The sequence below is a fragment of the Colius striatus genome, chromosome 1 (genome assembly GCF_028858725.1).
Source record: "Colius striatus isolate bColStr4 chromosome 1, bColStr4.1.hap1, whole genome shotgun sequence".
NCBI classification, from domain to species: Eukaryota; Metazoa; Chordata; class Aves; order Coliiformes; family Coliidae; genus Colius; species Colius striatus.
Genome location: NC_084759.1, coordinates 118,010,648 through 118,029,235, shown reverse-complemented (window position 1 = coordinate 118,029,235; position 18,588 = coordinate 118,010,648). Strand labels below are relative to the sequence as shown.

Below are 18,588 nucleotides of genomic sequence, written 5' to 3'. Positions count from 1 at the left end.
AAAATAGCAATTCTACTTGTTTGGAAAAGAAGTTGAGATTAAATGAACTTAATTAAAAAAATTTAAAGTTTATGATCGGTCTGCAGAATAACCAGTGTTGTAGAAATTGTTTTCTTCTTGAATGTATGTATGTGTAAGCCATTTAAGTGCATCCTAAAGAAGCAGTCTCTGAGCAACAGGACTGAAGTTTCTATAGCTTTTTCCTGTGTAGTTTGTTTATATTTGTGTACCTTTTCATAGTTCTAATAGTGTTCCTTTAGCAAAGTAGGATTTCTCTTCTCTTGCCTACTGATCATTGCATAATTGCAGAAGATGGTCAGAGGAGTGTACACATTCACCGTTACAATTATGTAAAGCTCTTTCTTAAAAAAGTAGTTCAAAAAGTATTGAGTCAACTTTCTCCTTTGTTGATTCTGTCCAGACAACACAGTGAAAAGGCAGGCATGTTTTGTGAATATACAGAATTATAGATATGATGTTTTGGTTAGTTTTTGAATAGAACCTTTGGCTTTCTAATTTTAGGTGGTGGCTTTCCATGTAAGTGGGCTGGCTAGGGCAGGAAGCAGGCTGCTCCTGACAGTCTCTTCTCCTTACTCACATTCATCCCATTAAAATCAATTGACTTCTGTTTAGACCAGGATATAATAACTCACTTCGTGGTTAAATCCCCTCTCCTGCACAAGCTTTCCAAATCTTGCTTCTCTGTTCTCTCCCATTTTGGTTTTTGACTGGACAAAACCCACAGGAATGATCCACGGGGCAGTGGAGTAATCCATTCTGACAGCAGTGCTGAGGTGATGTCAGCAGGGAACACATACAGGTCACATGTGAAAATCCTGAAATGCCGCTGTACAGAAGAGACAGGCTTGGCATTGTCCTGTCAGACAAATGGTTACAAATGGTTAGCAGCTTCTCTTGCACTGTTGCCAGTACCGATCTTTTAAAAATTCTTTTGAAATCTAACAGCTACACAAGTAGCTTGAGTGAATTTATATTATTTGATTCTTTTTTTACAGCCATAGTAAGAGAGGAGTGTCTGCACATGACCCAGTCCAACCTTTTCCTCAAAGTAGAGACAACTTCAAAGTTAGATCAGGTTGCTCCAGGCTTTGCTGAGTTGAGTTCAGAGCATCTCCACTGTATCATATGTTTTTATTGGTTTTGTTTTGTATTGTGGATCACCATGTACTGTTTCCATTTTGCAGTGAGCTTCTCCAGTTTATAACAAGTGGCCCCATTGTTGCTATGGAAATCTTAGGAGACGATGCAGTCTGTAAATGGAAAACATTACTGGGGTCAGCAAACTCTGCAGTGGCTCAGACTGATGCATCAGACAGCATTAGAGTGAACTTTGGACATGATGGCCTAAGAAATGCAGCTCATGGCCCAGATTCAGTTGCTTCAGCTGCTCAAGTAAGTTTTTGACTGTTTTTTGACTGAGGCTTATTTTTACTTTATCTGGTAACAGCTGGATCAGGAATTCCTCATTTTTTCCCTCCACTTCAGAACTAGTTTAGATATTCTTCATGGATCCTTTTTAACTTGGAAAAACAAAGTGTCTGAAAGCAGAAATCTTGTTTGTCTCTGTCTCAAAGGAGAACCTTGGGTACTTCGATCAGAAGAGTATGCCTGGTCATTTTTAATGACTTCTGTACATCACAAGTGTTGAGTTAGTTGCATCGTCTGCGTAATCTGCCTATAGCCTACCAATGTTGATCATAAAAGGAAGGGATTAAACAATTAAATCCTTTTGTGCCCTCCTGTGTTTTGCTTATCTGTTCTCCTCCACAGTTCTCTCTATTCCTCTGCCTGCAACCTACTTTTCCTCTGCCGTTCTTGTTCAGAATGATTAATTATGAAAATAGGCCACTTTGTAGTGCTTTGTGGTTTAAAAGGTAATACAGCAGGCTTGACTTTGAGGAGCTCAGGTCTCTCTTGCTTTATTTGCAGTGTGTCTTTCCTTAATGTTTAGAAAAAGCCCTGGGAGTGGGTGATAGATATTACCAGCATTTCTACAGAATAGAGGTGACTATTTGTGTGAATTGTTTTGGGATAGATAGGCTGATAAATGATGTCAAGAATAAAGTTTACCTCATGATTGATTGACATTGCACTGTGGTATCTGAGTTCTACACCAGCGGGGAAAAGATACCAGTTATTGCTTCCTTGATCCTAGTCTGTCTTTAAATTGGAACAGATGTATCAACGCAGCTGGAGAGACACCTACTTCAGAATACCTAATAAATTGTCAAGTACAGTGTACTAGAAAATGTGCCTAGAGGTTATATCCTGGTGGTAAGGGCAGAATTGATCTGGTTGTTGGGCTGTGTGGCATAGCAATCTAACTGCAAAGCATGGGTGGTTTTCTGCTGGCCTGAGCACTCATCTCGCTTATCTGCACCCTTCCCGGGCTGCAGAATCTTCTCTGTGTGCCTCTGGTTTTGACCAGAAGTGGTATGTTGGACTCGAAGTACTTTCTCTGCCGACAGACTTGATGGAGGTGGTACAGTCAGAAAGAGTTTGGGTGAAATTTGATCTTTTCTGATGGAGAAAAATAGTCAGAAGTTTGTAATCTTGTCTTTTTGTTCCTGTGCACTGCCATGACAACTGGGCCAGCTGTTGAAGTGAGAGTATAGGAAAGAGTATCTATTAGCATAAAATTTTGATTAGAAGCATAAGTGTGTACTTTGTTCTTTTTGCATTTCATTATTTTTGAAATACTGTTTGGAGGGCCCATTCATCTGCAGTATTTTTATGACTGTGGGATTATTTTGCTGAACTTTTGCAGATGTGTACATCTTTATGATGTTATGGGTACCAGTCTTCAATAAATCAGTGAAAATTATGAATTTAAGACTCCTGTGCCTATTTTAATTTAGTAGGCCCGGTATTACATGGCTGCGTAGCAGTTGCCTTGGAAACTAGTTGGCTGCACCTTGCAAAAGCTTTGCAGGAAAGAAAGAAGTATGAGATAAAGGGAGATAAGCAAACTATTCTAAGGAAAAACTGAAGTCTTGATCACATTTATTGAATGTATTGTAAACTGAACAGTCAAATTGGAAGACTGCATTATTCTTTTGTTAAATGACAAATGAAAGTACATCTCTGGTGTATTGTAAGCTGGTGTCTCTTTGCAGGACCAATTGGGAAATTTCTTTAGGTTGGGAATTAAGGGAAAGGAAAAGAATTTTCTCTTTAAGGATACATTTGGTTATAGTTAGGCATGTCATTATCCTAGTCCTTCAGCATTATTTAGTTACTTTACTGACTTTCAGTGGATGAAACAAAGTGTTAAATACTGTAAATATTTTGGTGTTTTTAGAGTAGATAAAAATCTAGACAAAATCTTTGAAGCATACAGCATTTCCTTAGTAGAAGGATGTAGGAAATGAACCCTTTATCTCAGATATTCCCACTTAAATTGTAAATTGTTTGCTAGGAGAAAAACCAAAGCTATTTTACCTTCTGTTGAAAGATCCACTAGTTTGAATTGTATAATTATTCCAGTAAGGATTACAGGAATCATCAGATTGTCATGAGCTAAAGACTGGGAAATGGCTAAGTCTATTCCATCTGAATTGAGCTAATAAATTAAATGAGACAATTCCAGGAAATGACCTTTAGCACTGCTATTGTTACACCGGAAAAAATCAGATAGATTTGGCAGTACTACTTCTAGGATGTTATTATTTCCTTTAATAGAAAAATTATCAATTTTCTTACTGAATTTGACCAGTAGGTCTGAAATGGAATCTTTGTTTTGAGCATTTGACTAATGTTAGTTGGCAGATTGTGTAACATATGTGAATAAATGATATGTAACAAGTGTGAAGCTGGCAGCGAACAATGAAAAATATCACTGAGGAAAGAAACTTGGCTGTCAAGCTCACCCCAGTATGGTCTAAGACCATGAATAGTGATGATAGGAAGAAAGGAAGTGGTCAGAGGCAGAGGTTGTTTTGATTCATCTTAGAAATTAGAGCAATTGAGCTCATCAGCTTCAATTCAGTAAGATAAAAAAAAAGGGTCAATAAGACAGGAGGAATGAGTCAAGAGTTTTAGACAAAGTTTATTTGTTTAATACAAAGGAAAAATATAAACAAATGGGATGGAAGTCAGTTTTGTGTATGGGAAGAAAAATGTGCAGAGAAGTGGATAGTAGCTGTGTTTTTGCATATATAGTGGAACAGATGATGTGAAAAGAGGAAATATAAAATATGTAGGTATGGGAGTGGATTTGGGAAAGGTACTGAGAAAGGAGAAAGAGAATTCAGAAAACTTACCAAAGGATTGTGGCAGTAGCATTTTGAATGCTGTCCATGGAAATGGATTGCATTGCAGAAGTAAAAAGAAAGTTGTTTTGAGAAATATTGAAACAATGTTTTTATGACTGTGCCACGGTGCCCAAGAGGGAAAGATATATTTGAGAGAACATTAGGAGGAGGGGGGAAATGTATTTATACCACAAAAATCTATAATTAAGATTTCTCCTCTGTGACTATGGATGCTTCAGATGTTGTTAGCTACGATAAAAACTGATGGATGCTTCCAGTTAAACCTAAAATGTAATCAAATTGTTTTCAGGAGCTGGAGTTGTTCTTTCCCTCCAGTGGAGGTCGCGGACCAGTCAACAGTGCAAAATTCACAAACTGTACTTGCTGCATTATTAAGCCTCATGCGGTTAACGAAGGTAAGCAATGCAGATACTGGAGATGAAAACAATGTGTTCTTCACAGAATCATAGAGTGGTAGGGGTTGGAAAGGACCTCTAGAGATCATCCAGTCCAAGCCCCCTGTTCAGGCAGGTCCACCTACATAAGGTCACACAGGAACGAGTCAAAGTGGGTTTTGAAAACCTCCAGAGAAGGAGACACTTTCATTGTATCCACGATCATTCCTATGTCCTCTTTTTTAGAGAATGAGACTGCAGGAGCACAATGCATGCAAAAGTTGTCTTTTATCCACCTTTAGTATCTCTACAGTTCACTTCCATGAGGAGTGGGTTGTGTGCTTTCCATGATGATACTTATTAATTTCAGAATAAGAAGGGAGAGATAAAAAAAGGAGGATAAAAATATACATGAGATTTGATGAATCTTACTGCGACAGCTTGCCGTGTCCTTGCTCCTGTCTGTCCACCACACTCTGGAGGTTTCTGCTGGATGTTTGCATCCTCACGGCAGAGTGAAAGCAGGACACCTGGCTGTTTTGCAGGGTCTTCCACTCATGCAGTAACATGTTACATTAAAACTATTCACAAAGGGAGGTTTGTACTGATGTGAATGAACAGTGGGGATAAAAAGTCGAAAAGGCTTGTTTGCTCTAAGAAAGTGAGCTGAAGACCTAAAACATTTAATAGACTCCATGGTGGTCTCTGTGCTGGAGGATGCCTTTTTAAGCTCACTGTATGAATACTGGAAATGTTTAATGCCCCACTATTACCATGCAAAAATAAACTCACTTTTAGGTCCTGTACTTAGGTGAAGGAGCAGTGAGTGCAGTAAAATATTTTGTCTGTGCCACTGCAACAGTATTTTTGAGTGCAATACAAATATTGCAATGTGAGAGCACTGGGGTTTTTCTTAGGAAGATGCAGAGCACACCGCAACGTTTTAATCACTTCTCTGTGGATGGCTGGAATGGAAACAGCAGAAGTGGCCTTGGCAGTTTCCAGGCCTTTCACACCTCAAGTGGGGTATCTGGAGAGCTCACTGAAGAAAAAAAAATGGCTTTCAGAAGAAAAAGTCTCGAACTTACTGCTGATAATATGCCCGTTATCTCTTTGAAGCCTTGCGTGGTATCTGCTACTGATAAGTCTGCCAGGCAGCAAAGACAGAGTAATGTTCCTTTTACGGACAGCAGCTGGGACTATGATCTTACCTTGCTAAATGTTTGCAGAAGACAAACTTTTCCCTGGCAGAATTTTTGGGGTCCTTAATTTGATTGTGAGAATAGCAAAGTGGCTTGGGCTGTGCTTTCTTATACTTAAGATATAATTTCTACCACATATGGGGGCTCAAACTCTCTCTTAGTGAGCTCAGATTGTCCCTTCCTAATTTTAGCCTTCTTAATTTCTGTAGGTTTCATAGTGTATGTGTAGATTTAGTTTCTGTCTTTTCTTTTTCTTGAACTTTTCATAGTTTTTCTGAATCACCAAGGGACAATTCCTGGCCCTGTTTGTACTCTGCTCTGGGAGTGTGAGTGTCTGGAGGAGGTGGGGTTGGTGAGAGAGAAAGAGGTACAAGTGGAGATAAAGAGAACATCTAAGTGCACATGTAGCTTTGTAATGTGAGCACTCTGAAGAATGGACTAAAATTGAGCTTAATATCCACTGTATAGTCCTTTTTCTTACACCCCAGAGGGCTGGAAAGGCAGACCACATGTGCCAAAGAGCAACTAAAATTTGAAAGACAAAGTGTACCTTGTGTAAGCCTTCCTCATCCATACAACTTTGATTACTGCCCTAGCAGAGTGAAGAAATCAAAAGTGACTTTTCTAAGTCAGCAAAGCATTTTATAGATTTTAAATGAATATCAAGAATGAGGGAATTCAGGGACTGGCTATGCTTTTACCTTATGAAGATATGTGGCTCCTGCTTGTTTTCTCAAATATGTTATTTTGAATATTTCAAATTCCACAGGTGCTGCATCTTTTAAAGAGATTATGAGGCTGAGGACATCTTGTAAAACTTTCCAGAAGTCTGGCTTGTGGTGGGGAGTTGGGCTTAGGGAAGGGAAGAGTCACTGTGGCTAGGCAGTGGCCTCCTCCTTTGGCTGAGAACACTGGTGTGGCTTCATATTCCAACTGGACTGGTTCCAGTCTGCAGTTTGAGGTGTGATGAATCCTTTTTCATAAAGGCTACAGGAAATGGAACTCTCCAGCATCCTCTCAATGGTCTAGGAGTGTTGTAGGGGAGAGGATTTGGCTTTCTTAGCCTATCTTCTGTCTTCCTTAGTCTTTCTCATGTTTTTCTTCAGCCTGTTTTTGTGAGTAACAACAAAAAAATCACCGAGTGACATCTCTTTTGGTACCTTTGGTCTTCTTATAAAGCATTTAGTATTGTCACAGTTGGAGGAAACATATGACAGAGTAGAGAGGTGCACACTTACTTTGCAAGTTTTTGGGAGTCTTAATTCTGAAATTATTCTGTTATCATTAAACTGCCTGTTTTAAAGCTAAAAGAAGATAGCCTTTGCGTCTTGTAGATTTGAAAGCTTTTAAAGTTTGGAGCATGCTGTGTGGCAGTGGCAGGCTGTCTCTATGGAAATGCCACCATTTCTCCTTCCATGCGCAGACTGTTTTGGAATCAGGGAATAGTGTGCTGAAAGAGTTTGGGAGGACCAATCAATCTGCTCAGGAGAAGTCCCAGCTGCCTGTCTGAAAGAAGCAGACAAGAAGGGAGAAGCTTGGCTTTTAGACATTGGAGGGCAGAGACATGATGGTGGAGCAGGTTGGCCCCATGGATTGTGCCTCTGTTGGCAGAAGGTTTGAGAAATGAATGGCTGACTGTTTGGGTACAGTGATCCATGACAGAGAGGAGAGGCCCTGCTCATCTTGTCTCCCTTTTAATGGCTGTTAGCAACTGTGTTCAGCAATACCCAAGACATTCTGGTTGTACTAGCAACATCTGCTGTACATCAGTTGAAGTAGGTGCTATAGCAACTAGTGAGCTGCCTTTTTGGACAAAATTTCATGTAGGAGACTGCATTGTCTTAAAAATAAGTAACTTGCTTACCCTCAGTAACAGTGCTTGTAGCTGTGGTTGTCCACGCTGCTGTTTCTGGTGGAGAGAATGTAAGTGGAAACACAGAAGCTGGAGAGGGAAGGAAATCTTGTATGGTCATGAGTGTGGAAAGGTGGTTTGGCAAGAGGCAGAGACATGAAGAGGAATTTATGGTGGGTCAAAGCAGCAAAGCCTTTTATGCATTGCAGATTTGATTTGTGCTCCACAGATTTTCAGTATTGAGTATCTAAATATAAACCTTTTCCCTGTTTCCTATGAGCTGTTGAGACTTTGAACTTGATTATCTAATTACCATGAATATAATTTGCTCATTACACATTTACAGTTACATGAAGTTTCACTTATATAGTTGAGCTTATACAGAGCTTTAGTCTTTCATTTCCGCAGAAACATTAGACTGAATCAGTGAGTTGAATTTTGTTTTCCTGTCCTTTTTCCTGGTGTTTCTTTTTTCCTCCAGATTCTCTTGCATAACTGATTCATAGAAAGAAAAGTCTTCTATTTTTCCATCCTGGAGGATCATTTGCTTTAACCACAGCTGTAAACTAGGAGGCTTTTCAGCAGGTTTGTCTTGCTGTCAAAAGGCTGAGTCTAATCTCTAGTTTACGCTGGCTGGTTCTTGAACAGAGACCTTTCTTAGAAACTGACTTTGATTACTGTAGAGGGTTTATAGGGGTTCCTATCCATTTTTAGTGGAAAATCACTGTGGCTTTATGTCTGGCCTTGCCGACCATCTCTCTTCTGCCAGGTGTGCAGAAAGACCTGTTGCTTGGCAGCCACAGCAGCAAAGCCAGACCACCTAAAGCAGAACCTGGCACAGCACTCCTGTGTGAGTCCTCTAAGTGTGAGTACCAAAAATGTCTGCCAAGCTGCAGAGGAACCCTGGACTATAATACAGCGTGTATGATACAGGGTGTTGAGGGAGTTATGCAAAGTTTAACTTCAGCTGTCAAAGGGTGCTGGTAATGCTGGAGGGTTGGTATCGCTGGCTCTCTAGGAATGTGTGTCATACACGCCTCTTAAAGAAGTAAGGCAATAGCTGTTTAGTCAGTCTGCTGTCAGCATAACATCTTCTGTGGTGGATCAGAGATGGAAAACCAACTGGGAAGGCCATTGAAGGCAATGTAAGACTGGATGGCTTTAGATCATTCTCTAAAGGCTCCTTCTGGAGTACTTCCCTGTCTGAATGCAAAGTTGGCAGTGGTGAGATGATTGTATTTTAACTCTGAAGAGGGTTTGCAAGAGCAGTCCAATTCCTCTTTATTGGGAACTGGAAGAATGCAAAAGCAATTGATTCTCCTTCATTCAGACTTGTTCTGACTGGAGCTGTGTTGTGGAGGCAAGATGTGGTTTGACCCTTCTAGAAACTTTTCAGTGTATTTTAGCCTCTTTATTCTCTTCTCCTAAGGCCAGTTTTCAGTTAAAGAGGGTGGTAACTAGTAAGCACAGCTCCTCAGTGTGTTGATTAGGTTTGTAGGACTTAATAGAATTCATAAAATTAAGTTGGAAGGGACTTTTGGAAATCATCCATGGGGTTGGAAGGGACTTTTGGAAATCATCTAGTCCAACCCCCCTGCTAAAAACAGGTCCACCTAAACCAGGTCACACAGGAATGTGAGAGTTTTAGTGTGGATCTGTGTTCTGTAACCTACTTGCTTCTTGTGCTTGGAGACTCTGATAATTCAGATACAAGGTCATAGTTGCAATCGTTTAGACATTCTGGGTTTTTTTTATAATTCTCCTCATGTTGTTAGATCTGGAGTTGTTGCAGTAGTGCTTAGAAGCCAAAATTATAAATGCACCAAAGTGAATGAACTTCAGTTTAATTCCCTGAGGAGAGTTACAAGTTGACTGTTTTCTCAGCAGAAATAGCACTCTGTAGACCACTGGGTGGGATTAACTTTAATGTATTTATGTGTAACTGTTTAGTCATGTTTGCTGTAGGATTTAGAATTTGATATTTCATGACTGATGTGACTTTTACTTAATTCCTTTGAAAAATGAGCAGGGGAAAAATTATTAAAATGGTGATGATCAGGATATAGAGACTGAGGTCAGAAGTTTGTTATATTTTGTGTTTTGTACTTAGGTTACTCAACTTGAAAGGTGATATCCTGCCCTCCTTTTCACAGAATAACAGAATGTTAAGGGTTGGAAGGGACCTTGAAAGATCATCTAGTCCAACCCTCCTGCCAGAGCAGGACCACCTAGAGTAGGTCACACAGGAACTTGTGCAGGTGGGTTTTGAATGTCTCCAGAGAAGGAGACTCCACAACCCATCTGGGCAGCCTGTGCCAGTGCTCCCTCACCCACACAGTGAAGAAGTTTCTCCTTATGTTTCTTTGGAACCTCTTATGTTCCAGCTTGTGCCTGTTGCCCCTTGTCCTTTTCTGTACTCCCAAGCTGAGACATAGGTTCTTCTGAAGTCAAAGTTTTAACAAAAATGAATTTGGGGCTAGAACTGAGCCATGAGCTTGAAAAGCAAAACTGCTAGTAAAAAATGCATTGAACCTAATGCAAATTGAAAGGCTTGCCTGGAAGTAAGGAAGCCTCTATGGACTTTGAAGACTCCTAGATGCAGGACTGGCTACTTAGACAGGTCTATTCTCCTAGAATGTGTTAAGCTTGAGATTTTATTCTAACATTGCTGGTAAGTTAAACCATGATCCTCTTTTGTAATAAAAAAACCCCAAACCTTACAGTGCTGTCTTCCATGTTATTCTTCAAAGAAAACGTTAGTCTTATAGAAAACAAAAGAGGCCAGAGTGGGTTCTTCCAAAGTGGAAAAGATATTCTTTAGAAATGTGATTTTAGACCTGTTTTGAGTGGACAATAAATCTTAGAGAGTGCTTCTGCCTTAACATGTACTGGACTGCTTTAGAAATTCGTAGACCTTTATATTGATCTACAAAATGCTGCATGACAGGTAACCATAGGAATCATATTTCCTTATTTATGTGAAGACTTAGGAAAATATTAATTGAGAGAGTAGTTCCTTGCTCCAGAGACAAACCTAACTGACAAAAAAGCATATGATGGACAGTAGTTCAATCTGAAGCAGGTAAAGAAACAGAGTTTACAAATAGATCTCAAAATGAAGTTTCTTTATGAGAGAAAATGGAAAGGACTAAAATCCAACATTTTAGTAGATTATTTGTCTGACTGCAGACAAGTAGAGAGCTGACATATGGTATACTTGTTCCTCTTTGAAAGAGATAAAGTATCACCATTAGTATGTCCAGTCCACCTCTGTAGTAGACTAAATATAGTTTTATGTATGCTGTTAGGAAAGAAAATAAGCTGGAAAAGAAAAAGAGGATGAGACAGAAGAGGTGCAAACCTGTAATCGTGCTCAGGACTGGGTATAGGTCCAATTATTATTTATCAAGATGATTTGTATTCATTAGATAATATGTTGAAAATTATAAACAAACTCTGGAAATTGTTTCTTTTTTCACTCTGGATTTTTAGTCATAACTTTAAGTAGTTTACTATTTTAATTTTGAGGAGATTTGAAAGCTATTTTCTCATACTTGAGAAAAAATGAGGAATGCAATTTTCTCATAAGTAATCTGAAAATATTTCTTCTGTCTGTGATGAATATTTATAATAGGGAAGTAGAGTGTGGGTGCCGGGGACTTCATCATAGGCAGAACTTTTCATAGAATTATAGAATCATAGAATAAGAGGGGTTGGAAGGGAGCTTTAGAGATCATCTGGTCCAATACTCCTGCCAAAGCAGGTTCACCTAGAACAAGTCACACAGGAACGCTTCCAGGCAGATTTTGAAGACCTCCAGAGAAGGGCGCAACACAACCCCTCTGGGAAGCCTGTGCCAGGGCTTCCTCACCTGAAGAGTGAAATAGTTTTTCCTTATGTTTAAATGGAACTTTTTGTGATGCATCCTAGGATGCCATTGGCCTTCTTGACCACAAGGACACATTGCTGGCTCATGGCTAGTTTATTGTCAACCAGGACTTCTAGGTCTCTCTCTGCAGAGCTGCTCTCCAGCAGGTAGGTCTGGCCTGTACTGGTGCATGGGATTGTTCCTCCTCAGGTTCAGGACTCTGCCCTTGCCCTCATAAGGTTCCTCTCTGCCCAACTCTCAAGCTGTTCGAGATCCCACTGAATGGCAGCACAGCCTCTGGTGAATCAGCCAATCCTTTGGTGTCATCAGCAAACTTGCTGAGGGTACACTCTGTTCCCTCATCCAGGTCATTGATGAACATGTTTTCTTTGCCTGTTGTCTACAAGCCTGAGTGCAAAGGAGCTTCAGTGATAGCCTTGATACACTTAACAATTAGAAGTCTGAAAGGAACTATTTGAATGGAAATGGAAAAAAAATAAGTGGAATGAATACAAATCTGCAGTACAGTGGTACAGTACAGTAGTTTACAGTAGATTTTTTTGAGACCTCTGAGTATCCCCACATGCAATATGATAATCGCAGTGCTACAATCATGTGAAAACTATCTAGTAAAGCACTACTCTTTCAGATTTATCCAGACAGAAAGTCTATTTATGCAAAATTAAATGTTTTTTTGTTTCTTATGTGTTCCCTTAACATGTTTTGTATAGGATGTTGAAGTGTTTGGTGATGGCTGGTGGTATTGGGGATTTTCTTGTTTGCTTGATTGGGGTTTTTTTCTCTTCAGAGAAGCTATGAAAAAGTGATTAAAATAAAAGCAAGCCATTTTAGAACTCTATCACCATTTCTTAGAAAAAAAATATCTTCCAAGAGAACAGTAGTCCATCCGCTTCCGTCTGTTTTTCAGATTCTTTGCTGTAGTTGTAATTGTGGATATTCCTTGCTTAGGATGTTTGTTTTTGTAAACAAACCTGTCTTGTTTCTTGATTATTTGCTGCATAAAGTTTTAGCAGCTTGGCATTGGTTTCCCAATTTAGATTGACTTTGGATCTCAGCAGTTAGTGAGGAAGTGATATTTGATTTGATTGAGGTGGAGGTGAAATAAATCTGAAAATCCTTTCTGACAATTTGAGCCTGGAAGGAAGAGGAGGCAGTATACTTCAGAGAAAAAGAACAGATCAAATGACACAACCAATCCTTTCTGAAGCTCATAAGTATCCTCCTACTGCTGGAAAGCGAGTGTTTCCCAATAGTGTCCAGGGGACTCACATTACTTGTGCTTGTGTTGCTGAAAATCATTTCTGTGAAGCGGTGATGGTGTTATTGTGAAAAAAAAACCCAAAATACATTAGGAGTGAGTATTTTATTGATGTTTTATTTTGGGGTTTTCATTCTTAAAGTGTTACAGAAAAGTTAATTTGAAGAGTGGTCTGGGCAAATTTAGGCTAGTGAAACTTCTTTCATATCAAGGGCACTGATGAATCAAGAGTCTATAATTTCATGGTTAATGATAGATGATGATGGTACGATGGACATTTCTGAAGGAAAATAGGCTTTGCTGATCTCTGAATTCTCCTAAGTATGCTTTCCATAAAGGAAGGTAAACCAGAGCCCAAATGGTCTTACTCACTTGAGTATCAGTGTCTTCCTTGGTCAAAGTCTCATGCTGTTAGGAAAGCAGAATTTTCCTTTAGGGAAGTAATCCTAGATCTGTGCAGCATAGGCCTCTGCATAGCTTTAAGTGTTTCCTGGACACTGGATTGTACTTAAACACATCAATTTAAAAAGTCTTTACAAGTCTTGTCACGCATCCTTGGGCCAGTTCTTGTTAATATTGGCATTCATGACTTGGATGGGGAAGGATAGACCATACAGTGTTATCACATGGTACCGTGAGCCTACCACAGTTTTGGAGGATGTGGTTAGAATTCAGAACGTTCCTGATGAACTGCAGAAATGAAGCAATGTGAAAAAGATGAAACAATATAAACCACTGCGTAACACTACTACAGAGGAGTGAAAGTAAATTAATAAATATAAAATAGAGAAGAACTGGCAGGGTAGTAGTGAAAAGTGTGTAGAGAAATTGTTGGAATGGTAATATATCATAAACACAATCAATATTCACAATATTGGACATGCTTCATTTACCTCTTTTTCAGTAACTTGTGGTGCTGGTGAGGATCCACCTTGTGTACCATGTCCAGTTTCTGAGCACTCTGTTTCAAAAAAAATATTAAAAACTGAGAGCAAAAAGAATAAGAGGTTTAGCCAATGAAAACTTGCTGAAAAGTGGAAGAATTTCATTTATTTAGCCCTTAGAATGAAGATGGAGAAGACAGGAATATACAGATTTCTATAAGTAAATTTGGAAAAATGTAAATATTTACAAATTTAGAAGATGTAAGATTTAATCTAATCAGTAAGGAAAACTTGAGAGTAGATCAGTGGCCTATTATCCAAGAATGTAATGGAACCTTTGTTATCAGAAGTTTTGAGAACATTCTAGAAAAGTATTTAAAGATGCAGCCGTGCATAGACTGACTTCACTGTACTTCTCTTCTCCTCTTCTCTCCTCTTCTCTTCTCTTCTCTTCTCTTCTCTTCTCTTCTCTTCTCTTCTCTTCTCTTCTCTTCTCTTCTCTTCTCTTCTCTTCTCTTCTCTTCTCTTCTCTTCTCTTCTCTTCTCTTCTCTTCTCTTCTCTTCTCTTCTCTTCTCTTCTCTTCTCTTCTCTTCTCTTCTCTTCTCTTCTCTTCTCTTCTCTTCTCTTCTCTTCTCTTCTCTTCTCTTCTCTTCCTGCCTTTTTCAAATCAAGAGTGTAAAGAGAAAGACAAGTTATTGAGTCTGAAAAGAGCCAAGATATAGAATGTAGGAATATGTGATAGTCTTTTGCCAACTCAAAAACAAATAATAGAGCTTACAGTATATTTACTATTGATCTAGGACAGTGATTTGGCCAACCTTCCACAGGAAGTGGAATATAAAATTAGTAAAGACTGTAGCAGATTATAGGGGATCTCCTGAGGGTTTTAACCTCTAGAGTTAAGTTAATTGACAGTGCAATAGTAGATTAAAATTATTGTTTATAATTATGGGCTAATGCACACTACAGGGCATAATTTTAACCATTTCCTCTCTGTAACTGTAACCATTCATGAAAAGTGCCATGCACAGTGTTCAGTAGGGATAACCAGGAAAAAGAAAGAAATATTAGGTAAGCACACAAATGTTCTGAATTATAATACTGAATGCTATCCTATAATCCAGCAGTACTGACTCAACTGAGGTGGCAGAGGACTGGAGAAAGGCTGATGTCACTCCAGTCTTCAAAAACGGCAAGAAAAGGAACTGGGGAAACTACAGGCCAGTCAGTTCCATCACCTTCATCCCTGGAAAGGTGATGGAACAACTCATCCTGGAAGCCATCTGAAAAGATATGATGGAAAAGATGGTTATCAGGGGGAGTCAACATGGCTTCACCAAGGGAAAATCCTGTTTGACCAACCTGATAGCCTTCTGTGACCTTCATAACCAGCTGGCTAGATGAGGGGAGAGCAGCGGATGTCATCTACCTTGACTTCAGCAAGGCTTTTGACACTGTCTCCCATAACATCCTCATAGAAAGCTCAAGTAGTGTGGCTTCAATGAGTGGACAGTGAGGTGGATCGAGAGCTGGCTGAATGACAGAGCCCAGAGGCTGGTGATCAGTGGCACAGAATTGAGTTGGAGGCCTGTGGCCAGTGGAGTTCCACAGGGATCGGTTCTGGGGCCAATCTTGTTCAACATCTTCATCAATGCCCTGGATGAATATGCCCTCAGCAAGTTCGCTGATGACACCAAACAGGGAGGACTGGCTGATTCCCCAGAAGGCTGTGCTGCCATTCAGCAGGATCTTGACTGGCTTGAGAGTTGGGCAGAGAGGAACCTCATGAGGGCAAGGGCAGAGTCCTGAACCTGAGGAGGAACAACCCCATGCACCAGTACAGGCCAGACTGACCTGCTGGAGAGCAGCTGTGCAGAGAGAGACCTAGGAGTCCTGTTTGACAATAAACTAACCATGAGCCAGCAATGTGCCCTTCTGCCCAAGAGGGCCAATGGCATCCTGGGATGTATCCAAAAGAGTGTGGCCAGCAGGTCGAGGGAGGTTCTGCTCCCCCTCTACTGTGCCCTGGTGAGACCTCATCTGAAGTACTGTGTCCAGTTCTGGGCTCCCCAGCTAAAGAGGGACAAGAAGCTTCTGGAGAGAGTCTAGCACAGGACCACCAAGATGATCAGGAGACTGGAGCATCTTTGTTATGAGGAAAGGCTGAGAGAGCTGGGATTGTTCAGCCTGGAGGAGACTGAGGTGGGACCTCATTAATACTGTATGTCAGGGTGTATGCCAAGGAGATAGGGTAACACTTTTTTCTGTAGTGTCTAGTGACAGGACAAGGGGTAATGGGACAAAAGCTGGAACACAAGAAGTTCTTTTTAAACATAAGGAAAAACTATTTCACTGTTTAGATGAGGGAGCCCTGGCACAGACTGCCCAGGGAGCATATGGAGTCTCCTCTGGAGGTTTCAAAACGCACCTGAATGACCTGAATGACCTAATCTAGGTGAACCTGCTTTAGCAAGGGAGCGAACTGGATGACCTCTACAGGTCCCTTCCAACCCCTATCATTCTGTGATTCTATGAACTAAAATATCATGGTTAGTTTTGTTCACACTATTAAGAAAAAAATGAAAGTGAATGAAAATCATTATAGCCATAGAAACATTCTCCTGGCCAGAGTGACTGCCTATATTTTTTCAAGTGAATAAAAATCAGAGTGGATCAGCTAAAGGAGTACAAGATAATTAAGAACTGAAAAGAAAGAAGTTAAAAGAAAACCAAACTAAATATTTGTTGTTAAGCTTTCTCTTAGCACAAGAACAATGAAAGACAGAATCCCAAGTGTCTCTGGTTTTTTGTAAACATAGAGCCATCAGTTTGAGTTCAGCATAACTGTTGCAGAGGTATTGATTCTTCTTTCTTTCTTTCTTTCTTTCTTTCTCAAAATGGCACACACTGCATAGCCAAAGAGCTGGATACTTTCTGTAGCCTGATTGTGATCCTTGACTTGAGTTTCTGAATAGGTTTTTGTATCTGAGTTTTAAGTGTGACTCCTGTCTGTTCCCATACAAGAACTCCCAAAACAATTATGTTTTTTTACCAGAGGTTTTCATCAGTGTCTTAATACCCTGTCTGGCATTCACAAGTGTGATCTTGCCTCGTTCATAGCAGTTCAGAAAGCTGTAGCTGAGATTAAGCCTTTGAACCTTCCACTCTCTTTGAATCTTTCTGTTGATTCCAATTCTCAATTGCATCAAATGTTAGCTGTTTTGGTTTCAAGGTCCCTTAAGATTTACTGTTTGTATGCATAATTTTTCTTATACTAACAAAATGATGACTTCTGTTCTCCAGTAAAGCAGTGGTGATATCTTTTGTCCTTGCCCTCTTAGTATTTTCAAGTGAATATTGTTTGTAAAGATTTTCATCAGTGCTCCAGGGTTCATAGTGTTCTCCATAAATATCTGCAGAGATGCCCTTCAAACTTCTTTGAGTTCTCTTTTAATGCAATACCTAGAGAGAAATGAGGAATGATGGATAATCTTGGATTCTGTCACTATGAACAATATTCTCTCATAATTTCCTCACATATTCCACTTTATGTTCTATCTGCATCCATTTGTCTGTTTTTTCTCCCCTCATGATTAGGCTGGGTAGCTTTTGAGCTCCACTTCTCTCTGTTGGCCCAGCGTATGCCACTCAGGTGATGCTGTGTCCCTTTGTGACACACTTAGTGCTCCAGAGTATTTAAAAAACACAAAAAAATGACTGGGTATTCTTTTTCATAGAGTGCACAGTGAATCTGGGAGATCAGTAGCTGCAGGTTATCACTATGGCCAAAATTTTGGGGAGTCTAAAAAAGGTGAATTTATTTTGCATAGCAAGAATGCCTGGAGTGATTTTTTTTGTCTGTGTAGAAAAACTTTCTAAGAGAAGAGTTAGATAAACCATGTTCTTTGGGGGACAGATTAATCATCTGATGGGAAGAAGGGGGCTTTTTGAGAGGGTTATCTGTCACCTTCCTACTGCACAGTGTTTTACAGTGTTGTCAGAAACAAATATTAGTGAGAGCTTCAACTGAAATACGTTGCAGGAGATCCAGTTCTGGATCCTACTTTTTCCTCCTGTGGAATTCAGAAAAGACTTTGTTTAGAATCAAGCTTGATCGTGATTCTCTAGAGTTCTGGGACAGGACCTTAACATCTGACAGTAGGGAATTGGTTAATTTCATTATACTGTGAGGCAAAATTTCATTATAAAAGTGTCAAAAATAGACATTAAATTAAACAATACTTACAGTTAGTGCAACTTAAAGCATCTAGTACTGGTTATTTCTAGAAATATGTTATTGAATTAGGTAGATCAGGGATCTGATCAGTCAGAGCAGTCTGTATATTCCTGTCACAAACCTGTTGTCGCTCCAGTGGAATTATTTTTTATTCTTGGAAGGATATTTTAAAAAATGACCTATGATGAGGAAGCTAGTTCTTGACTTCCTTTGAAGGCAATCTGCTGTCTTGCTTAATAAGCTTTTAAGGGCGGCATGGTTAAATTGGGAAACAGGCCAAGAACAAAAGGAAGAGAATGTAACATCCCTAGCGCAAGGGCTGGTGGTTTGTAGTGTGCTGGAACTGGTGGATCTCAGTGACACGGCTGTTACATCCCATTAATTGAAGTGCCGTTAGCTTAAAAATGACATTCGTGGACTGGTTTATTTTATTCCAGTCTACAAACAGTTCTCACATTTTTCAGTGTGATGTCTTCCCTGACACTTTCTGCTTCTTAAGGAAGTACAATTTTCAAATATAGTCAAGCAACAAATTGTAGATGAACAATGTGACTGTTGCTGTCTTGATGCCTTAGTATTTTATCTGATCCAAATAT

At 39.7% G+C, this 18,588-nt stretch overlaps 1 protein-coding gene across 1 annotated transcript in view; it reads left to right on the top strand.

The window, feature by feature from the left end:
* Positions 1-18,588, top strand: part of NME7 (NME/NM23 family member 7) — a 93,885-nt gene that overhangs the window by 31,350 nt on the left and 43,947 nt on the right. The window contains exons 6-7 of the mRNA XM_062004731.1: positions 1,206-1,413; positions 4,585-4,690. Of these exons, the coding sequence (XP_061860715.1) occupies positions 1,206-1,413; positions 4,585-4,690 (314 nt within the window). The remainder of the gene's footprint in view (positions 1-1,205; positions 1,414-4,584; positions 4,691-18,588) is intronic.